Source organism: Drosophila arizonae, chromosome 2, assembly GCF_054131065.1.
Source record: "Drosophila arizonae isolate 15081-1271.41 chromosome 2, UAZ_ARI_1.0, whole genome shotgun sequence".
Taxonomy (NCBI): domain Eukaryota; kingdom Metazoa; phylum Arthropoda; class Insecta; order Diptera; family Drosophilidae; genus Drosophila; species Drosophila arizonae.
In genome coordinates, this window is record NC_142922.1 from 29,084,543 (window position 1) to 29,106,941 (window position 22,399).

The window sequence follows — 22,399 nt, forward strand, 5'->3', positions numbered from 1 at the left end:
AATTAAAATATCAAAAACAATACAATTGAGTGTATTTCAAAGACTTTTGTATTTATTATTAAATATGCTAGACTTTTAAAACGTGTAGCAATGATTTTACAAATAATAAGTGTTAATTGATGAATGTGGCTCTTTAGTTTCAGCTATTCGGTACAGTGAATTTATCTCTATGCCTAAGATGTTCGCATAGGCTGGCCTTAAAAGTATAACAAATCTCCTATACTCAACAATTTAACTTAAGAATTACAAATTGCTTGCACTTTCAGCTTCAACATTTAAATTTGGGCCAATCACTTGCGGCCTCCGAGCGCCGCCGGCCACGCCGCACTCTGAGCACCCAAGCTCACGGTTCAATATACAGCTTACAAGATAGGATAAAATATACAACATATATAGCGCCATGAATGGGCGGTCAGGGTGTAGTGTGGCCGACGATGACCGTAATCCGTCAGAGCCGCGTGCCAGGTGCATAGCCAAGCCAGCAATCTACTGCATCACAGATAAGCTAGGAAACCGACCAGCAGCCCCGGCTTGGCTGGGCAGAAGCACGCGACCAGCAGTTGGCAAAATAATCTTCGAAGTAGTAGAAGTATAAGAGCGAAACTTTTGCACACATGAAGAAAATGAAAACCAACTGCTACGTTAAAGTAGAAGTGTCTGTCGTTTGTCTGTCTAGTGTCTGGGATGATGAGAAACTTAAACTGCTTAGTGGTAAATTGTGTGCAGCACGTTTAAACAAATTGCTCCTGACTGTTGGCCGACAGCTCCATCAGTCGCCAAGCGGCCTTGGGATTGAGCTCGTTTCTGTCACGGCACAGCACCCACACGTAATGCACGCGCATTACCTTTTCCGGGTTCCCTTCGACCACCTGGCCCTTCTGATCTCTCACGCACATGATCTGTTGCGCCTGGAACGTGATTATCAGCACGGGTCCTTGCTCCATGACTTTGCCCATGGCCAGCTCAATGTTTTCAATGTCGAGGATCTTGGAGTCCAAATATAGGCCGGCCTTTTTCGCTTGTGTTATGGGCGTTGCAATTATGTTGTACGTGCTCTCGAAGCACCAGTCCTTTAGAATTTCCAGATCCCCTCGCACAATGGCCTCCAAAACATTGGGAATAATGTCCTTTTCGCAATCATGCAAAAACTGCTTCTGATCAAAGTTCGGATCGATTTTGACTAGTTCGGTCATCGTCTCAGACAGCTCGGTTTTTGAAAACAGACCGCCCATCACGTCGGATACCTTGTCGGTGAGCAGACGGGAGGCTCGAATGACAGGATTCTCCGATTCGTCGTACTTTACTTTCCAATCAAGTACTTTATTTACATACGTATTATTGTTCTTAAAATTCTCCCACGACTGGTAGAACTTCGAGTCCTTGTGAAGCTCCAAGCCTACAAAGTAAATCATTATTAAATTTCAAAACAAATTCAGTTAATTGCCTTACCTAATGCTTCCGTATTAGCCTCTACAACCCGCGAGCTATCGGACAGATCTACTTGAACTCGTTTTCGCAACTTCACGGGCGAGCAATAGACGCGGTTTTCTATGCTCGTCTCATTCATTTCCTTTTTGATTAATTTCGTTGTATCGGAAATGGCTTGGAAGGCGCCAGACTGTCCCAATTTTCCGCTGGTATCCGTAATAGTATCGGTGACACCCTTCGCCGTTTTGGAGAGCTCCTCGGAAACTTTCTTGGCCAAGTCCGATTTGGAGGCATCGTCAAGAACATCGCCGACCTTTTCCTTGATGGCACCCAATTGCTCTTTCAATATGTTGGAAGACTTTTGCGCCTCGGATTCAACCATGTTGAATTTCTGCCGCGCCGATTTTAACGCATCTGACTGTTCCAATTTTTGCGCCTCCTCGCGAAACTTTTTTATACTATCCTTCATCTCTTTGTTCTTGTCCATTTCACTCCGCACATTATCAATGAATTGCGAAAAGAATCCGGGCCGGCGTCCAGGTGAGCTATAGAGCCGTTGCTATAAGTCGGGCGAACAATAGGCTACATCAGATCTTGACTCTAGCTAAAAAGCTAAACTGTTGGATACTCACCGGTTGTTGTTGCAGGTTGTAGCTAGCTAATTGATACGTAATGAAACATGCGCGCTCGCGCGCTAAGGCAGCCAATTTGTACTGCAATGAAAGAGCGGGTTTATAAATTAGTGATAGGATGACGGGGGGGCTACAACCGAACCAAATTTAACCTCTAAACGGTCACATGTATAGTGCTGTCCTGCTGTTGACGGCAATATACTAACTATAATGTATGAACCTACCATTGTGACAGGTATTGCTGCTGCGTGGAGTTTTCCGGACTTTTGCTATGCAAGGAATGCTTGGGCAACTCACGTCAATCGCAACGAATTTATGTAATTCGGACCGTGAAACACGCACGTATAAGAATCTGAGTGTCAGCTGTTTGGAGCGTGCAGTGTTGGCTAATGACGAGTACAGTGCTGTGGAGCGTATGTGGTCGCTAGCGGAGTGTGAATTGTTGGATTCAATGGGACGATGGTGGGTGTATGTGCAGCAATCGTAATTATTGAATTATGGCGGGTTATTGTCGCCACAACTACCGATATATTAAATAATGAATTGATGTGTATATCTTGGTTGCTCTGTTTTAGTATTTTGTCAATTCCCTTTTCGCCTACCATTTCTGACACTATGTGGCAACGCTCTGAGCGTATTGCGCCGATTCAAACCGTTATTTCGCCGAGCTTAGCCGAAGACTTCCAGGAATTGAAGCGTACTCTCACTCATATATTTGCTTTTGTAGTTGGCGCCACTTGCTGATCTTTTAATTTTGAGTAATTTATTATAATTTTGTGCCAGTTTAATTCGTGAAGTTAAGTTAAATCATAATTAAATATTAAAGAAGTAGCGCATAAACATACTTCAACCAAGAAATAATAATAAAAGAAACAATTTAGCTTAATTTTATGTGAGAAAGAATTGGTGCAAAACGAAAAGCGCAATAACGGCACTTTGTACTTGTCTACATTCCAATAGACATTGTTTTAGGCATTTATCATGTTTCGCAGCGGCAACAGCCTGGAAAGCAGTATACCGATGGTAAGTGGACGCCATTGCAAGCCGTAGATTGCTTTTGATCTGAAAATAATTTAATTGTATTTCTTCGATAGGACAATATGGCACCCTTCCATGGTATTGGCGGTCTTAATATGTACTTGGACACGGCGTCGCAGAACGTCTCGCCACCTGTTTCATCGGCAACTCTGAGTCCACCTACGACCCCATTGACACCGGAACCTACGATGTCCTCGACTCAGTTTCCCCTGCTGACGGACAGCAACCAAGTAAATATGAACGTCTCTGCAGCCAGCACACTGTTCTTGCAACGCCAGTACCAATATCACTTGCTGCTGCAACAGCAGCAGCAGCAGCTGGCTTTGGCGAAACATCAGTTAGCTTTGGCTGCGTCTGCGGCCGCTGCGAATCACCAGCAAAAGGATGAGATAGCACATTCATTAAAAATGTTTGCTCTGCTAACGGCCTGCAATACAGGTGAGTGCGAGTAGGATAGGTATAGATGGGAGGCAACGGTACAGTCACAGTCATCGAAAGAAAGTACTTTTTAACGGCAACAACGGGACATTCATGTTGAAGTTTGCTGACAGTAAAAAATGGCGCAAATTAATGTTATGCCTCTTCCCAGATAACAACAGTACATCTACCCAAGATGCAATGCAGGAGTTTGCATCCAATGGATACGTGAGCGATGAGCTTAATTGCTTTCAGTACAACAATCAAAATGCAGTCACACCGCAGTCGTCGCCTCTGCCACGACAATATCCAGCTGGTAACTCGACGGCTTCGGCGACGGCTGCGGTATCCTTTGTGCCGCCCACACTAGCTGCTGCCCATTGGCTTAATTTCAACAATTACCGCGAGCATCTGAACAACGTGTGGCGCAGCATGTCCTACGTGCCGAACTTGGCAACCACTACAGGAGTTTCTATGGGCACTCAAAAGAACGTCAACGTTGGACAGCCAATGCCCCCGGATCAAGTACGCAATATCAGCAATGTGAACGTGGCGAGTACTAACAAACTACATAAGCGCTATAATAATGGCAAGACCAAGGAATTGGTAAGTAGAAGGCTATCTTTGATAGTCGGCGTAGTTCCTGATCATTTTGTATTTTCTTCCATGCTACAGGTGCCCAGGCACTGTGTTTTCTGTGAAAACAACAATGAACCGGAAGCTGTGGTCAACAGCCATTCGGTGCGTGACTCCTACGGACGAGTGCTGTGCCCCAAGCTGCGCACCTATGTATGCCCCATTTGTGGGGCATCCGGCGACTCGGCGCACACCATCAAGTACTGTCCTAAGAAACCCATTGTCACAATGGAGGATGCCATTAAGGCCGAGTCGTTTCGACTTGCCAAAAGCAATTACTACAAGCAGCAAATGAAGGTTTAATTGTGGGAGAAGCTCTGGTAGTTTTTTCATACGTGTACATAATCTATATATATAGCTCTATATATATATCGATTATATTATTATATATGTATACGTGATCCACATTGAAATGCTCAAAGATGAGCAGCGATAATTTAATGCGCCTGGCGCGTTCGATTTTATTATATTTTTTTTTTTTTAACACTTCGGTCAGATTAGTGTGTTATCATTAACAAAACACACGCTCAAACTTCAAACATATTTGTTTCATAAAATTCAATAACTATAAAATTACTTACGATATCGTAACTTTTGTAGAATCGTAGCGGCCGATAAAAATGTCTAAACACTGGCTTATTGATTTGTGCCAGCATTTTTATTAACGCTAACGACACTTAGCGATCAGATAATCTGCAATATGGTCTGATATATCTTAATCTATTATTTTTGGATTGAAGACTTTGAATTTCGAACTGCCAATCGTGATAGAGTTTAATTTGAATGCTAAAGAAAAGAGCAATGAATATTTTCGATGGCAGACTTTTCAGAGTACAAGTTTTTAAATTTTGACATCAAAAAATTGATTAACAACAATTTTTATTATATGTTTCATATATATTCTTTTTTTTTTTTAATGTATCAACGCTCATTACCAGTATATATCCATTTTATATATTTATTAATATGAGGCGATCTTTAAAACTTATAAATCATGATAAATGTTATACAAAAGTATATTTTATTTTATTTTTCTTTTTTTTATAAAAAAATGCAAAGAATGTTCAAAATGTTCTATTAAGTTTAATAAAAGTTTATGTAAATTGAAGTTGAAATTAACTGCAAAAAGAGCCAAATAAAGTACTTAATTATACTATATGCGTTTTCCTCTAGCTGATCTACTCGTTGTCAGCATCCGGACGTTTCTCGAACATGGCCAAGAAGATGCCATCGGTCAGATCGTAGTCAGGCAGGCAATACAAACAGTTCTTGCCAATTTGAACGTACTCCTTGTCGCCCACGTTCTGCCATTTATTTCGTAGCGCCTTCTTGCAACTGAGCAGCTTGAATGAGGGATTTAGCTGGAGGCAGCGCTGAACAACCTGCTCGTTCTCCTCCTTCCAAAGGGAGCAAGTGCAGTAGAGAATACGCTTGACATTTGGAAACGCGCTCATGGCGTGCGATAAAATCTTGATTTGTAGCCCAGCCAGTTTGTATAGACGTTTGTCGTCTTTTTGCTCATCACAGACGCTGATGCGGCTTTGCATTCCATTACCGGAACAACTGGGATCCACCAAAATATACTCGACGTCTGGACATTTCGTGGCATCTAAGGTCGGAGAAGATGAGTTAGCTAAGGAATGTGAATCGTTCGTAGTTTTCTACTGACCCATAGTTAGAGCATCTCCCAGTATGGGCGTGACTATCTGGCAGCCCGCCTCGTTCGTAATGTCGCACAAGGCCTTGTACCGCTCTTTGGACTGCTCCACGGCATAGATCCGCCCTTTGTTGTGCATCACATTGCAAATATGTAGAGTTTTCATGCCCGGAGCTGCGCACAAGTCTAGCACGGTTGATCCAACTGGAGGGGCTAGCAGTTCGGCAGCTAGGCAGGTGGCCTTGTTCTGCAATATGAACTTTTTGGCGTGGACGAATTCATGGGAGGCCCAGTAATGGCTCCACTTGTGATGGAATATCAGCACTCCCTCCACATGCATATCCATCAGGAACTCGTCCTCCTCCAATGCCCGTATGGCTGCCAAAAAGTCAGCATATGTGGCGTCTGGGTTCAGCTGCTTGCGTCGCCACTCCTCACCATACAAGTAGTCCAGGGCATCGGCGACACTGAGCAGATTCGTATTGATGCGTACATATCGTGGATTGGGCTCTGTGTGTTTAAGTAAAGAAAAGCATGGAAAAGTGTTACAAAAACTGTCTTTTATTACGCCTGAGCTTAAACTAAACTATTGTTCCTTCTTATTGTCGTCATCCTCAATTGCCAAAGCAGGTGGATCCTTTTCACGGACAGCCTTCAATACATACATAGCTACTATTGTATTGACCACCAGCACGGCCGTCAGCACAGAATAGCAATTCACTTGAAATGTGCTCAGTTCGGGAAAGGATTCCTCCAGCCAGCTGCGCACCCCATAGAAGCCAAGGAAAGGCAATGTAAACATAAGCACGCTGTATGCCATTAGCCAGAGAAACACCTCTAAGCTCTTGTCCACATATTGTTGCTCAGGCTCGGGGTTAGGCTCAACTTCCGACTTTTCTGGTTGCACAGCTGAACTCACTGGGGCAACGGCAAGCGCTGATTGCTTTTTCGACTTTTTGCCCATTGCCAATTAATACTGTGTGGTCTACAGCTACGTCTATATTTGAGCACCTGCCTTTCTTCTGCTGCTCTGAGCCGCTAATTGCCTGTTGCAATTTCTCCTTGTACGCGCGCACTGTTTGCACTGGTTTGCTTTCTCCGTTTAATTGTCCGCGTCCGAATATGAGTTCAGTAACTAGCACCTTGGCCAGTGACGAGTCCAAGTTTGGATTTTCTTTCAGCAGTCCCGTCTCCTCGATGGCGTTGTCAATGGCTCCTCTGTTGTCGCTGTAATGTTTTAGCACAGCTTGCAGGCTTCGGACGCGCTGTTAATATGAAAAGATTCAGTTGGTCTCATTAGCAAAGCGCCTGTCAATCGAACCAAATTTCACACTACTAACCGCATGCTTTTCTTCAAATATCAACGATTTTATAGATTTTTGTTTCTCAATGGCAGCCTTTAATATCTTGGCTGTTGCTTTATATTGGGTGGGCACTTTTATTGAATGTGTGAATTGGCTCATGATGTATCACGTGTATAATTGTATCGAACTACAAGAATAAGTTCGCATGAGCAACAGATAAAACTGAACTATAGAACTAACCAGTGGTTCATTTAGTTCATTTTTAAAGATTCTGCTATTATTAACAGCGCGCGCTCTTCGATTAGATAACAAATAGTTTCGAACTTTTTCTATATTTTGAAGCATTTACATAAAAATATATTTACCGTTTAGTTTTTTTTTATATATATAAATCAAGCAGTCTCTTAACATTGATTCTTTTTTAATACACAAGTTTTATTTTATTGTTTCATTATTTATTATTTATTTATTATTTATTTATTTATTTAACAGTGCAATAACAGTTGTCAGACCAAGTTCCGATAAGCAACAATATGATAAGCATTTCGATAGATTTACCTGTAAGCATATTTTCTGTGCATTTCGGTTCAAATATTTTAACGAACCATGTTAAACGTCTATTAAATGTAAAAAAAAAATAAATAAGTAAACAGTCATCGATTCAAAGTATATTTTAATAAAATTTACTTCATAGACAACGACTAAAATGCATATTAAACATAGATTATAGCTTAGCTAATTGTGTATGTAAAATTGTTGTGTTTTATTAAAATTAAGAGCATCATAATATTTAAACACATATCAAGAGGTGACTACATCTAATACGGTATTTGTTGTGGTATATGTATGTGGTTATGAATACAAATTCAATTGCTAACTGCTTGCAGTTGTAAATGCTTATCTAATCAATGAATTAAACTATTGCGCACCTGTGCTGCCAACTCTCTCTCTGCCTCTTTCTAACTCGCTGTTTACGTGCTATTTTCATTTATGTTGGGCTTGAGCAAGTGCAACTTGGTCGAAATGGGCCGCGATGACGATGTTAGTGATGGCGATGAATGTGAATGAAGGGTGCTGTCGGTGCTGCTGCTACTTAAACGCACTGGATTCGTATGATCCGGCTGCACACCTGCCTGAGTGGTCGAGAGGAAATCTTCTGGCAGTTCCCCGCGATAGGCACCAAACTGTGGAGTGGTACGTATTAGCTTCTCCAATGGGGTTAGACCGTAATGCGTGTGACGCGAGTGTCCGCTGTCGCGACCGTCCAGTTTCGGGGGCAACACCAAAGTGGAGTCCACTACAGATTTACCATCAAAGGTGTAAACGGCACCGCTGGGAACTCCAGATTGTGGTATTTTCCGGTTGTCAGGCGGCAAGTAATATGTGTCAATGCGTTCGGCTGCTTCAGCTACCTTTTCGTCTGGATCCATTTCCAGATCCTCATCTAAACGGTCCTGCATATGGTGTTCCTCTTCCGCCGATGGTTCGAATAGGCTACCTATGTCATCATAGTCCATATCCTCATCGGCTGCAATTGCTGTTTCTGAAGAGTTTTGGTCTTTTTCAATTACATTTGGCTGATTTGTTGCAGTCAAATGTTCATCCTGTTCCTTTGCTTCACTTTGCGCCTCATCCTCGTCACCGTCAAGAAATAGCTCCTCAAGCGATGGCTTTCTAAGTTCAGCCGCCGCTGGGAGTGTGTGCTTGATTGCCACTGAAGGTAATCTCAGTGGAGATGGAACCTCTGGGACTGGCTCAATGACTTCTTCCTTAGTACTCAAACCTAGCATTGTTGCATTGGTGCTGTCCAAGGGAGATGGTATAAACATGGGCTCAAAGCTCTGGGTCTCGGTGCCACTTTGTGCGGTTAGGAAAAGCGTGTCTGTTTCCATAACTTCGTCGATTTCAGAGCCTGGATCCTCACGCCTGTGAGCTACCTGGTCAATCAACTCAGGCGGAAGCTGTACGCCGCTGCCATCCTTACGCACAATCGGACGGAAGCCGCTCTCAACCACAACGGAGTCTGGCTTAAATCCTTGATTAACTGCCGGACGCATGCTGGCAATTTGTTGGGGCGATGGCTCATCCGGGATCGGATGCTTAATAATTGGCACTATCGTCGTTGTTGTGCTGCTTAAAACTGGCTGCTCCACATTGCTGTTTGACTTAAAGTATGAAGTGGTCTTGAGCGAAGCCTGAGGCTCTAGGTCTACATACGGCACGGGCAACGGGATAACGGGCTTCGCCTTGATTTTGGCACGCTCTGCGGCATCGGGTTTTCTTTGTCCAATGCCGCTGAGCTCCGTTGGCTGACCCAATAACAAGACCGAAGCAGCTATCGGCTGTATGGGAAAGTGTTTCTCCTTAAGGAAGGGCTTCAGCAGGCTGGGCACGGGCTTCCGATAGTGGTTAACAATCAACGATGACTGTGGTAGCAGTCCACCAGGCGGCGGATGCTGTTGCGGCAACACTGGTCTAGAGGCAGGCACCTTCTTGATGGGGCCGGGAAAGGGTCGACGTCCGGGCAACTTGACGGGATGGAAGAGCGGAGCATTTTGTGGGGGCCGCAGATATTCGGATAGGCTAATTGTTTTTTGCGCCAGCGCTGGAAGATTACTAGTTAGATTGTGATGCAATTGCTGTGCAGTATGAGCGTGAAAATGGTGTGGATGAGGAAATGGATAGTGTGCGTGGTGCAGATGCGGATATTGTAAACGCTGATGCGAATGAGAGTTAACAATGACAGGCGGTGATTGCGGTGCTGCGAAAATGGGAAGCTTTGAATGAGCCGATGCTGTGGGTGAGGATGATGGTTTCAATGATTGAGTTTCGCCATGCAAAATCTCCGGTCTGGCTGGTGCCAGCAATGGTTTCGATGGTATTCTAGAGCCAATATTATCGATGTTGTTGTTGTTGTTGTTGTTGCTGTTGTTATCTCTTAACTGTGTCGGTGGTGCGGAGATGATGGATTGGTTCCTCAATAGGCTCTCCTCGAGAGCCTCAGCAGCGCGGATCCCATCTGAAATCAGTTTGGTTATTTCCGAAGATTTCGTTATTTCAAAACTCAGTTTAGGCGGTGTTCCATTCATATTGTGATTCTTAATCAAATCGGTTTGGTGCTTCAATAAAAAATTATCGTTGGGGCTGACCTTTGTTTCGTGGCGAATCGATGACTCGGCAGCATAGTCTTCCCGGACGGGTGCCGCCTGCCGTAACTCGTGCCGCTCTGAGGCAGCGCCTAAACCATCACCAAAGCTGTCGCATGAGTCATGCACGTGTATCTTCCAACCCAGGTAACGATGCGTGAAGCAGTGATAGTACACGGTATCCGGCGTATTCCTATCCGGCTTCCAGCTGATCACTCCCGGCTCGCCAGCATCGCATTTCAATGTCAAGGTGCGCTGATACGCTCCGAAACTCTGATAATCATCCGCTGGCGGTCCATCAACGTCGGGTGTCCAGTTGCACAAACGTCCTACGCCAGTAGGAGTCACCTGGCCGGATCTGGATCGGTGCACACCAGCAAAGATGCGTACGGCCTGGAACATAGGAACATGTTATACGGAATATATTGGAATTTTCAATCCTTTTAATGCCTGTACCTTCTTTTCTTCCTCTCGCTTGTGCTCATAGCCGCCTACTGGATCATCGCTAATGTAGAACGGATGGTACTTGGCGGGTATGTCCGGATTGTTACCGCCCTCCACAACAAAAGTGTAGGTCTTTCCTCTAACCACATGGATCTCGGGAATCAGCAAACCGTTGATGTACCAGGAGATACCCCAGCCCACGTGACCTATAAAAATGGAGGAAATCCGTAGCTCAAAGAAAAAGATGGGCCTCTTCAGCAATGCTTACCGGTTATAGCAGGATAACCATGCTTGCCACCTGTCGGACCCATTTGGGCATAGAAGACACCGTCCTCTGGCTCGTGGCATTGTATGGCCGGAATATCCCAGGCACCATTACTGCTCACAGGTCGGGGTGTGGGTACCGGTCGACGTTGCGTGGATAGCGTCTCTTGGCGCCTTTGTGGCGCTTGAGCGGGTGTTGTGCGCTTCAGGGCTTGTGGGCTATTCTCATAGAACTCCTCGTCAGGCTCAATGCTGGGACGACCCGCAGGCGGATAACCTGCACCGCCGGTGGAGCTAATCTGAGTAACTTCTTCCTCTTGTTCGGCTGAGCTGCTGCTGCTTCCCGGTTTAGCGCCCTCCGGCAGGGGGCAGTTCCATTTGGGCTGGCGCCCAAACTCAATCGGATGCAAATGCTTGTTATAGTAAGTATGGAAGGAGACCTCCCTGAAATCGTTCAGGGGTCCGATCGCCCACACAACAGACTCCGCTTCGCTCACTGATATCGGCAAATCCAAGTTATCTGTGGCAGACAGCGAACGCTGATAGGTGACAATGGAGTAGCCATTCACCATGGCCGCATTCAGTAGACGGACAGAGTTGGTGTTGGGCACTATCTTAATGTCCGGACAGGCGCCTCGACCACCTGAGCACTGAGACTTGCCCTCCAGGAAATAGTCCTGGGCAAAGCCGTTGCCAGTTTCGGGATCCACCCACGCCACAGCGGCATCAGCTCCAATCATCTGGCTTATGTTCTTGTTCGGCGAGATGCCAAAGGCCATGTAATTGTTGGGTTCTGCGAAGAATTGAAAATGGTAGTAGCTATCTCAGAAATGTATTGCTATTGGGATCGCAATCAATGAAAGTTGCTCGCCCCATTTCTGGGGGCCAACACAACATGTTCCTAAATGGGTGCCTAGCCAAGCAGCGCACCAGGGACCGGTTTTCAGATTCAGATTCCAGGTGAAAATTCCCAGTTGGCATTCTTAGCGGTTCCAAATTGCCAATCGCAGCCACTGCCACACGCAAGGCTCAAGACCAGTAGCATCATAACATCGCCGGAGCATCCAACGCGTGCCACTAAAGAAATATTCACTCGTAGATGGTCATGCACCAAGATTGTGTTTACCGAGTCCCAAGTGCAGAGTGCTGAGTGCTGAATGCAGATGCGCGCCATCGGCAATGGCAGCATCCACTTTGCCATAGCTATTAATTGCCCCATGCTTCATGCTTCATGTTCCGTGCTGCGTGCTCTGTTCTCTGTGCCCAGTGCTTAGTGCTCTGTGCGTTGGTTGCGCAATAAACCAGTCGTCATATTTTGCAACTTGTTATTCTACTAACGATGCTGCCGCTGATCGGTCAATTTGACTGCTAACTGGAATTGTTGTTGTTGTTGTTGCTGTTGTCTTTGGGCACAAGTGTGGATACTCCTTTATTGACTATGCTCAAGCAAAATGTCAAAGCATCATAAATCGAATCAATGCTTGACAATGACAATTTTTTTTTTTATCTAAATTTCATTTCGAATAATTTATCAATTCCTACTTTCGGCACACCAAAGACATTGGACATTGAATTTAAGCCATATTTTACTTGAATTTTGCTCAAAAATTGAAAAAATTTCAGTGAAAACAAGATCTCTGCTCAACTAATTGTTGCTGTAATCTTTCAATATTATAGTTTGAGATTTGTTGATGTGTTAAAGGTATAGCAAAAGTGTCGAAAATTTGAAAACATTTTTCATACTTCCTACGAATAAGTATTTATATCAGCTATAAGATATGTATATGCATCTTAGAAGATTTGGAAAATAAGTATATGAATGGGTGAGCTGGTGAGGAAAATATAAACTATAAAATGCCTTATGCATGGTTAATATATGTACTTCAAACTACATAAACAACAAAATTAAATTATATTCTTAAGAACATTTCATAATGGGGATTCTCATTTAATTTTGAAAAAGAGTGAAAAGGAAGGAACCCCATTTTAATTTTGATACGCCGAAGATAATGGGACCAGAAAACATAAATTTTAAAAGGCAAAGAAGTATAAAGCTCAATGCACTAGTACAAATGCATTTACTAATATATGGCATCTGAAATGTTTTGTATATGGTTTTAAAACAATCGAGCAATAAAGAAAAATTATATTCTTAGCCTGCATAAGACATAAGGAAGTCGTAAAACTAGTATGACTTCCTTTTTCATACAGCAAAGGCAAACTGCCTGCATGTTTTATTGCTATGATGATGATGATGATTTCCTATGAAGATTATTCGTATTTATCTATTGTACAATCCTACAAGCCAAATAAGATGAAATATCAAGTTTAATTAGCACGATCATGCGAAACGCAAAGATTAGCCAGAGAGTTTACTCTAAATTGTTTGGCCAGTCATTAGACACTCCTCGAGTAGTGAATTTGTCAATCAATTTGAATTGATCTGTCGCTCTGCTAATGCGGCAATTCAAACCGTTTACAATGTGCTAAATTGCTTTGGCACTTTGGCCTTTTGGGGGAGTGTCAAGTTCGCGGATAAAGAAAAACCGCAAAATGTTTCCGCATTTGGCTCTGCGGTGGCGACTTAGACTTACCCAGCTTGGCGACCAGCTGCACAACGATGCTCTCGCCGGCCACGGCCCAGCGTACTTCGAAGGCCAGATCATCGTAGAGCACCTCGCAGTTGAGCTTCGACTGGAAGAGAATTAGTTTTGCTATTGTATTGCAGATAAGCATTGGAATTGGAGCATCATGAAATGAGTGCACTTGTGGAGTGGTGGAGTGAGCGGGCATGAGGTATTAACAGATGTGGATTAGGATTAGGATGAGGATTAGGAGATGAATGAATGGTTAGCGCTTGCCAAAGTTAAATTTTGTGTACAAATTGCTGTCTTTTTTTTTTTTTTCTTTTCGGTTTTTGTTGCGTTTAAAAATTTTGCTTTTCGTTTTTATTAATTTTTTATTCAAACAAATCAAATTCAGATTAAAACGTTTAATGAAGCTCATACAAAATGAAAATGTTTGTAGTTTTGACGGAGGGTACGAATACGACGAGAGTTTAATTAGTATGGCTCGGGGGACTGACGTATGTGTATTTCGTATATATGTTTGTGTGTGTGTGTTTGTGTGTGTGAGAGAGAAAGAGAGAGAGAGAGAGACAGAGTATAGGTGTTGGGTGTTTAGGGAGAGCGGCTGGGTTGCTGGGCTAAGGACTCAGTGGAAGGGTAAACCCAATAGAAAGATTTGCACACATTTCATTTTGTATAGGCGCTCAATTCAGAAATACAAAGCAAAAGTTTTTTCAAACTCAACAAAACACAGAAGACGACCAATTTTGTAATTGTATATAAAAATGTGCTGCACATATATATTTGTATACATTAAATTCGTGAATTGAAATTGTAGTTTATAAAAAATGCACACACTTAGAGTCTAGTAATTTCAAAGGCAACTCGATTGCTATTGTTAAATAGACGTTGCACGAGTACAAATAAATACGAGTATCAAGATATAAAATGTTTAAATAAGTTCCACGCACACCTCAAATGCTTGGCGAGTGCCTAGGGCCATCTGGGCCATTAGAGCTGCAGCTCGCTGAGTATTTGATTTAACGGCTTCTTTACCTGTGGACTGATGCCCAGCATTTTGAGCGAGGGCGGCACATTGAGACCCTCCGGCAGGCGAACATGGCCAAAGTCGACGGTGAACGCCTCGCACCAGACCCCAAAGTGTCCAATATCGAAGATGGTCAGATCTTCGGGCAGCGTCAGTACAATTGTCTTGCGATCATAGCGACGCAACGGATTCTCCTTGCCATTCTCATCGGGTATGCGCAGTCCGTCGGCCGTGGGACGCTGGCCACGGCCCACCCAAAACTTGGCGTCTGTAAAATGCAAAGCCGAGTGCCAACGTTGGAGTTCGCCCTTCATTAAGCCAAGCGTGCTGCCATTTACTCACCTGGCGCCTCGCCGTCGTAGCTGAAGTTGGGCACCAGCAGCGTCTGGGCATCCACAATGACAATGTTGTCGGACGAAACGCCGTGCACTCCTCTCAGTGCGCCTATCTTTTGGGGACGGGGAAAGTCTAATGTGCTTGGAATGGCGACATCTCCAAAGTTGACGGCGAACTCGTCGCACCACACCGAAAACCATTTCACATCCCGCAGCGTCTTGCCCTCCGGCAGGGATAGGGTGATGTCCTTGTTGCGGTAGCGACGCGTCAGCGAGGCGGTGCCCCCACGCTCGTCCCGCAGGCGAGAGGCGCCCTCGTTGCTGGGTCGGGCGGTGTTGCCCACATAGAAGTAGGCGGCGGGCGCTTCGCCATCGTAGTTGAATTTCTTGATGAAAATCGTACGGGAATCTACGGCGTAGACGTCACCGGAAACGCCATGATGCAGTCGTGTCAGCGAGCCGATCTTTGTACCGTAATATGGGTAGGCGGCATCACAGCCGTGCTGCAGTGCTGTTTTATAATTTGATATTTTTATTGTTGTTAGCGAGAAAACAATAACAAAAAAAAAAAAAATCGAAAAAAGTAAAGCCGCAAATGTTAGGCAAACCAAAACAAAAACAAAAGACTTAAGCAACGAACTTGAGTCGACGCCGTCAGCGCTTAACTCACGCGAGCTAAAGCAGAAAGAAAATAATAAAGTAATAAATAAACTGTTCCCTGGCACCACTTAGCAGCCACTTAATTATTCGCATCAAATTTACATATTAACAGCAATTCTCGAGCGACTACTACAACAAACAACAAGCAACAACAACAACAATCACGTCATATTCTTGGTTGCCAAATTAATGTTGAGCAGGCAGCAGAATAGCTAGATCTGGCAACAAACAGCTAAATTAGAATTAGAATCCGAATCAGAATCTGAATCAGAATCCGAATCCAAATTTGTTCTCTGCTTTGTTATAGATTCTGATAGCTTCTTATGGCCGCGTGCGTTGGCTTTTATGATGATTACGACATTATTGTTAATGCGACTCGAACGATGCTGGTCATAAACTTTGACAGGAAGTTTTCGCTTCATGCCATATAAGGCCACACAACAATGGCAATAGAACTCAAGCGGAGTTTGTGGGGCGTGTAACCCAGATTCTGATATTAGTTATTTAACATTTGAGCGAAGCAGAGCAGCGGCAGAGTTCAAAGCGTTTGCCATGGGACAGATACAAATGGCCCGTGAATCAGACAATGGAGAATTGCGTCTCCCATTTTCGGCCGAAGAATTTGCGCCAATTCTATTTTTAAGCCAAGCGAATTGGCTGGCGAATCTGCCAAACTTTTGCAGCTTATTTGCAAAATAGTTTGCGCGTGTGCGCGAATATATTTAAAAGCTTCAAATTTTACCTTCACAGGCCTTTGGACAAAGTTAAACAGCGAGCGAAAATTGTTGTTGCTGTTGTTGTTGTTGCTGCTGAAATTCAATTAATTTTTTTATTATTATTGTTTGCTGGGGCTATAAACACGTTTGGCTCTGGCTGCCACTATCAGGCCAACAACTATGGGCGGCCTCCATGGCCTGCAGTTTTAGACGCGACTCGATTTGGTTATGGGGCTCGAGTATTCGCATTACTGTAGTTGTTGCTGTTGTTGTTGTTGCTGTTGCTGTTGCTGTTTGTCGTGTTGTGTGTGGTGCCTACGATCGATACGATTCGTGGCCATGGCAGTTGGTGCTCCAAATTAACAAGATGCCGACAAGTCTTTCCTGTCTGAGCGCAAGAATCTCGGCTACTGTTTCAGCGCACACACAATTCACACTTAATTGAATCAAAGTGCCGGCTGCGAAATAATTCACGAATAATGGTCCAGTTTTGATGCCAGCTCAGATCTACATATGTTTGAGTGGGGCAATAAGTCATATGGGGTACCTACGTTTATCAAGCCTAAATTGTTGGCTTATAACAACAACAGCAACAACAGCAGCAGCAGCAACAACAACAACAGCGACGAACTAAATGCCAAAGGTGTAATTAAAAGTTAAATAAAAGCAACAGCACTTTGCCGTCGAGTGTCTTATTAATGATGCTCGGGCCAGAGTTAGACAGAGCCATTAGCCAGGCGGGCAAGCGAGCGGGCGGGTAGGCAATGTTAGCCTATCGAGTGATCAAGCGTTTAAGCAAACGAACCCAAACTCAAATCTAAGCCCAGCTGGAACTGGTTGCCGCAATTGCCAATCATTTGCAGCCTGGCCAGCAGCATTTAACCAATCAATATATATGTACATATATGTGCACATATGTACATATAAATTTATCTATAAATGATGCTAGTTCAGACATACACTAATATACATGCAAATACATGCATGCATGCATGTATATACATATGTACGTATGCACATATTCGCAAAAACCCAACAAGCAATCTTCAACCTAGAGACCTACTTTCACGTTGCATACAAAAATCGAAAAGAAGAGGAAGACGACGACGACGCCAAAAAAAAAAAAATTAAAATACATCGCTTTTCCATTGAGGCAATCGCCTGATCGGAGGTCTCCGAATTGTATCAAGGAAACGCAGCCGCATACATAAATTTATGCTAATCCGTCAGGCAATGTTAATGCAGTCTGGCAGTTGGTCAGTCAGTCAGTCAATCTGGCAGTCAGTTTGGCAGTTGGCTCGGTGGCCAGTTCAACGGTCAGCGGCAATCATAAACGTGGACTAGCGACTGTTGAATATTCATTTGGCATACTTTGCATTCACACTCACACAAAAGATGATATATTTGCGCCGTGTCATTCGGCGCATTGTCTGGCCACCCTATCGCCATTAAAAGATACATACAGACGCAGACGCAGACACAGACACAGATACAGATGCAGATACTTCAGTGTGTAGCGTGTGGGGCTGGGGCACTAATCTAGTTTTTAGTTTTTATTTGTATTTTATTTAACTATATTTTTATTTTCATTTCATTTTAATTGTTGTTGGTTTTTATTTTGGTTAGCCCCCAATTTGCATCACAATACGCGTTCGTCACTCATAAATCACAGCTACTTAGTCTACTTACAGCTCAATGCGGCCAGTAGGCCAACAAGCAGCAGCCAGAGCTTATCCTTCACTGCTGACATGGCTGCCAAGTGGAACTCCAAAATGGAGCTGGAGCACCGTTGTCCACAAAGTTTGTTGTTGTTCTTGTTGTTGCTGTTTAGTTGTTTGTTTCGTGTGTGTGGGTGCCTTGGTTTTTCAGTAGATCCTGCACACAATTGTTATAAGACACTGTTGGACACACATACACATACACACGCACACGGACACGGACACGGACACAGATACAAACAAGTTGTTGGGGGTGCTGCACGATCACGACCAAACGCTATGAACTCCAAAACCGCACTGAATCGACGTTGCGTCTGCGCTGTGCTAGTGAAGAGCTGCGCACCTCATGAAGTTGCTGTCGACGTCAGCAGCGGGCTGGTTTGAGCTGTTGTTGTTGCTGTGTCTTACAAGTGCTTAGTTGTTGCTATTGCTTGGCACCAGCAGCAGCAACAGCAACAGCAACAGTTGCTGATGATGTTGTTGTCGCTGTTGCTGTCGTTGTTATTGTTATTGTTATTGCCATTGTGGTCTCCGTCTCATCAGCGTCGTCAATAATTATCGCAGTCAAAGTCCCAAACTGAAAACCTCAAGAGGCGCCTTTGGCCGGCAACTAAATTTTTGCACAGAAATTGTGTTTGTGATGTTTTATGAATTTTGTTCATTTGTTCGTTTTTTTTTTATATATATTTCATTTTTATTTTATTTTCATCAATGTTTATGTGCATATTCAAATCATATTTTACGCTATGAACTTGTTTCGCTATAGATGCAATTTTCGTCCATAATTTTCGTGTGTGTTGAGACAACAACAATTGCTCAACTCTGCTAGAAACGTCTTGTCATTGGCAATAAATATAATATTAAGTATAATATTTTAAGAAAATACACATAATAAGCAATTGAATTTAGCGCCTTTTGTTATTGTTTACCCATTGGCTTGGGCATTAGATAATGCTGCTCAATCGATTTCCCATGATGGATGGGGCGAAAGACGAATGGAGCGCGAGAGCAGCCGGCTCCAAGTTCACAGCTGGTGGTCGACTGACTCGTGGCTGGAGGTTGCCCGGCGGCTGCTTTGCACAACTTTCTCGTGCAAGGGTTCGCAAAAGGTCAAGCCAGCGACTGCTGGGGCTATCATTTCTGGGGGCTTGTAACTGGTTGGCCAAGGCGCTTGCATAATTCAATTAACATAAAAACTGATTTTTGCGATCAAATCGACACGAACATATTTCATCTCTCAGCAAACTGAATGCCCAGAGGCGAAACTGGCTATAAATCCTTTGTTCTTGGTATTTTTTATTTATATATATTTTTATTATTATTTTTATTTTTTTTTATTATTATTATTATTATTTTCTGATAATCACGTAAAGTGTGGTCTGTTTTATTTTCGAGTGCCATTGTCTTCGTAATCCCTCCAATTTATTGAGCTAACAATGGCATTCCGCTCTTTATGTATTGCAATTTATTTGCGCATTTCATTTCGACACATTTTGCGCATTTAAATAAATTAGCTCAATAATTTCGGAGAACGCACATAACGAGCATCGCAGTAACCATAAAGTTTTTCTATATCAGATTAATTGGTCGAGTTCGATGGGAACATAAAAGATCTTATAGTTAAGCTGTCTGTACGACGTACCATGCCTCATATATTAACAAGAAGTGAAAGACTGCCAAGTAAACGTTCACAAAAATCGATGCGTATAGAGGAATCACCTGTTTATATTAACAGGTTTAGCTGTCGAGCAGGTGAGCTATTTTCGAATTGTTAAATGCTATGATTCTGTCTCTAAGTGTGCCCACGATTAAATCTTTTCAGATTTGGCACATGAAAATAGATGCATAAATATTATAGATTTACATATAATTATAGTTCTCGTTAATCTATTAAGGTAGCAAACTTGTTATACTTTTTTGATTCAAGCTATAAATTTACGATTCGTCACGCCCCTAAATGAACTTGATATTCTCCATTCAATTTACAACCGAATTTAGAATTTACAATTCGAAGAACCACTAATATAAGCTATAGTCGTTCGTTAGATATCTTGTTCAGAATACTTTTATTTGCTCTATTTTTTGTGCTTATTGATGGTAAAGAAAGGCCTGCGAAGGAAGAAGTACAGGGTGAGAAATATTTGCCATCTTACAAATCTAACTCGAAATGCCACTCCTAATATTTAATACTGGAGTATGTTGGTAATGGAGTGGAATTCTCCAGACTTGACACCTTCGGACTAATACTTGTTCCGCTCTCTGAAAAATATTTTAGAAATCAGGATGTCAAAAACCACTTGTACTACATTTTTGGCTCAGAAGTTTTAGGAGTACGGTAGTAGATAAATAAAAAGAGAGAATTTATCATTTAAAAAAATATTTTGCATATTAAAAAAATCGAGTTGTAATTTCACTAAAATAACGAAATTACTTAGTGAACTACCCAATACATATGTTTGTATATCAGCAGACATGTTCTTGTCCTGGGAAACTATATATGTATGTATATTTTTCAATACCACAATATATAGGAGTTGCATCGATAAAGTTGGAATAGTTTATAGAGCGAAGTTAGCTAAGCATTTTCTACAGCAAAACCGAATGGGTATAAAATCCACATACTCTCTTCACTGTGTGAGTAAAAAGTGATGAGCATCCTGCTTAAGACATCAATATGTATTCAAATTTTATATTTCTCGTTCGACTCGGCACACATCACTTTTGACAGAGTCAATTATTTCCGCTGTGTTCATAATTTATGGATGTCTTCTTTAATCTACAATTATGATCAGAGTTAGAAAGCTTCAACACCTCCTTCACCTTGCTCTTCAGGCCCCCTAGTCGGCCCCTTCCCGCAACAAGGGAGCATGGGGAAAGATTGCATTCAAATGTTTTAGAAAGTGATCGTAAATCAAAAGTTAGTTACTTTTCTTGTTTCACTTGAAGTTTGATTGAAGAGATCATAATTTGCTTGATGAAATGCTTTTTCGTAATCAACATTTCGGCCTAAAGCCATGCGCCAATTTAACGGGTTTTACGTTGCGTGAGCGACTCCTATTATCTGGCCGTAAAGGCAACTATTCCAGTGCGTGCCTTCTCCCATGAGCATGTATACCATAATTTGAATCGCCGACAAATTAGTTTTGAATTTCTTCACTGACATTGAAGTTCAAGCGAGCGATGACCAACTAACAGCCCCAGCAGCAATTAACATTCGAAATTAAGACGTAAAGCTTCCACATTTGGCTCCCCAGTTGCCAGCTCGGCCGAAGCTTCGTCAAGCCGGCCTGGCTCTCGTCTGGCCTAGTCTGGTCGGGGCACTTTCGCAAATAACTATATGTATATATATAATTTATATATATATGTATTTTTATACCTCGATGACAGCGTGCTGGCCATTAGATTTATTGTCCCAGTATCTTCGCATGCAAATTCAAATATGTCGCTCTGAGTGGATTGATTCGATAATAAAGCCAGAGATTTTAGATCTCGGATAAAAGCAGCTCAGACCGCACGTAATTAGCCTTTGTTATTCCAATTTTGATTGTCGCTGCGCCTGTCGTGTAATATATGTATTTATAATGATCACAGTAATGCCCTTCACGCATATATGCATAGATTTATGTCCCTGGCAATTATAATATCTTCAGCAGCATAGCAGGTAAATAAATAAACAATAGTAGCATAAATCATATTGTTCATATGCTGCGGATTATCTACAAGCACAGGAACTGTCGATTGAAGAAACTAACAGAGAACCTAGTGAGACATAGGAGAGATCAAAGTCCAGCTGATAAGTTTCTTGCATTGAAACTCCGAAATATGTTAATTTTTCTATATGGTTTCAGAAATGTTTTAATCTTAATTTCAATCATAATCTTACTATTATTCAAATGCTTATTGTTAAATGCTCAGAGTATGTATATTTAAAATGCGGAAGCTGCAGAGATTACCTAGACTACAGAAGCCACAATAATATACATACATATATAAATGTATGCAATAAACAGTAACTTTGTATTCAAATTTAAACTAAAACCAGAATAATTGGAACAGACTAGATCTTTCTAAACGAGCTCGAAGTAGCTCGAGGCTTGTCTATTTATGTATATATTTTACATTTAACACTAATCAACTTATCAAGTTAGCAAGCAGATCAATGATATTTATGTTTCATTTCCTTTTCCCGGTCTAGTTCAGCTGCGAGTGCGAGTTCCTTCCTCTCCCTAGGTAATCACTCACACCTTTTGCACTCGGGCTGGCATCGCGTGGGCCGCCGCTGCAGTTAAATTGAAACTTTCGAAACGGCGCTCGACTTGATTGGCAAACAGCTCACACATTCAGCGCGCTAAGGTCAAGCGAATTGCACAAATCCGGAGGGGGCGCGTC

At 42.7% G+C, this 22,399-nt stretch overlaps 5 protein-coding genes across 7 annotated transcripts; 1 reads left to right on the forward strand and 4 right to left on the reverse strand.

The window, feature by feature from the left end:
* Nucleotides 1-33: 33 nt before the first annotated feature.
* LOC108621580 (mitochondrial import inner membrane translocase subunit TIM44) lies at nt 34-5,041 on the reverse strand. Of its 2 annotated transcripts, none has more exons than XM_018018992.2 (4): nt 4,733-5,041; nt 2,061-2,141; nt 1,450-1,987; nt 34-1,396 (listed from the first exon to the last, which is right to left on the reverse strand). In XM_018018992.2, exons 1-4 carry the CDS (start codon nt 4,805-4,807, stop codon nt 732-734), a joined length of 1,359 nt encoding a protein of 452 aa, XP_017874481.1. In that variant the 5' UTR covers nt 4,808-5,041; the 3' UTR covers nt 34-731. The 2 variants fall into 2 exon arrangements, with proteins under 2 accessions (XP_017874481.1, XP_017874482.1); XM_018018993.2 differs by lacking the exon at nt 4,733-5,041 and adding an exon at nt 2,285-2,627.
* On the forward strand, nt 2,716-5,304 carry nanos (RNA-binding protein nanos). Its single transcript, XM_018018995.2, has 4 exons — nt 2,716-3,083; nt 3,155-3,536; nt 3,688-4,121; nt 4,191-5,304. The coding sequence occupies exons 1-4, from the start codon at nt 3,042-3,044 to the stop codon at nt 4,452-4,454; spliced, it is 1,122 nt and encodes a 373-aa protein (XP_017874484.1). The 5' UTR covers nt 2,716-3,041; the 3' UTR covers nt 4,455-5,304.
* Nucleotides 5,213-7,321, reverse strand: Nsun5 (Nop2/Sun-like domain containing protein 5). Its single transcript, XM_018018994.2, has 4 exons — nt 7,149-7,321; nt 6,824-7,073; nt 5,821-6,318; nt 5,213-5,760 (listed from the first exon to the last, which is right to left on the reverse strand). The coding sequence occupies exons 1-4, from the start codon at nt 7,269-7,271 to the stop codon at nt 5,330-5,332; spliced, it is 1,302 nt and encodes a 433-aa protein (XP_017874483.1). The 5' UTR covers nt 7,272-7,321; the 3' UTR covers nt 5,213-5,329.
* Nucleotides 6,352-6,827, reverse strand: LOC108621585 (uncharacterized). Its single transcript, XM_018018997.2, has one exon. It carries the CDS (start codon nt 6,770-6,772, stop codon nt 6,395-6,397), a length of 378 nt encoding a protein of 125 aa, XP_017874486.1. The 5' UTR covers nt 6,773-6,827; the 3' UTR covers nt 6,352-6,394.
* A 437-nt stretch (nt 7,322-7,758) lies between the features above and the next one.
* Nucleotides 7,759-18,332, reverse strand: Skel (DM13 and DOMON_DOH domain-containing protein skeletor). 2 transcript variants are annotated; one of them, XM_089462662.1, is made up of 8 exons: nt 17,982-18,332; nt 14,924-15,427; nt 14,590-14,849; nt 13,561-13,660; nt 10,971-11,759; nt 10,715-10,908; nt 10,262-10,651; nt 9,939-10,131 (listed from the first exon to the last, which is right to left on the reverse strand). In XM_089462662.1, the coding sequence occupies exons 1-8, from the start codon at nt 18,040-18,042 to the stop codon at nt 10,090-10,092; spliced, it is 2,340 nt and encodes a 779-aa protein (XP_089318788.1). In that variant the 5' UTR covers nt 18,043-18,332; the 3' UTR covers nt 9,939-10,089. The 2 variants fall into 2 exon arrangements, with proteins under 2 accessions (XP_089318787.1, XP_089318788.1); XM_089462661.1 differs by having other exon boundaries at nt 7,759-10,651.
* Nucleotides 18,333-22,399: the final 4,067 nt, after the last annotated feature.

Coding starts and splice junctions, on each gene's coding strand:
- nanos (XM_018018995.2), top strand. CDS start 3,042: ATGTTTCGCAGCGGCAACAGCCTGGAAAGCAGTATACCGATG. Junction 3,084..3,154: donor TGGAAAGCAGTATACCGATG/GTAAGTGGACGC, acceptor TTTCTTCGATAG/GACAATATGGCACCCTTCCA. Junction 3,537..3,687: donor GCTAACGGCCTGCAATACAG/GTGAGTGCGAGT, acceptor GCCTCTTCCCAG/ATAACAACAGTACATCTACC.
- LOC108621580 (XM_018018992.2), bottom strand. CDS start 4,807: ATGCTGGCACAAATCAATAAGCCAGTGTTTAGACATTTTTATCGGCCG. Junction 2,142..4,732: donor TCTACAAAAGTTACGATATC/GTAAGTAATTTT, acceptor CTTTCATTGCAG/TACAAATTGGCTGCCTTAGC. Junction 1,397..1,449: donor GGCTAATACGGAAGCATTAG/GTAAGGCAATTA, acceptor TTTACTTTGTAG/GCTTGGAGCTTCACAAGGAC.
- LOC108621585 (XM_018018997.2), bottom strand. CDS start 6,772: ATGGGCAAAAAGTCGAAAAAGCAATCAGCGCTTGCCGTTGCCCCAGTG.
- Nsun5 (XM_018018994.2), bottom strand. CDS start 7,271: ATGAGCCAATTCACACATTCAATAAAAGTGCCCACCCAATATAAAGCA. Junction 7,074..7,148: donor TATTTGAAGAAAAGCATGCG/GTTAGTAGTGTG, acceptor TCATATTAACAG/CGCGTCCGAAGCCTGCAAGC. Junction 5,761..5,820: donor GGGAGATGCTCTAACTATGG/GTCAGTAGAAAA, acceptor CTCCGACCTTAG/ATGCCACGAAATGTCCAGAC.
- Skel (XM_089462661.1), bottom strand. CDS start 18,042: ATGTCAGCAGTGAAGGATAAGCTCTGGCTGCTGCTTGTTGGCCTACTG. Junction 15,428..17,981: donor CCTACTGGCCGCATTGAGCT/GTAAGTAGACTA, acceptor ATTATAAAACAG/CACTGCAGCACGGCTGTGAT. Junction 10,652..10,714: donor AGCGAGAGGAAGAAAAGAAG/GTACAGGCATTA, acceptor CCTATGTTCCAG/GCCGTACGCATCTTTGCTGG.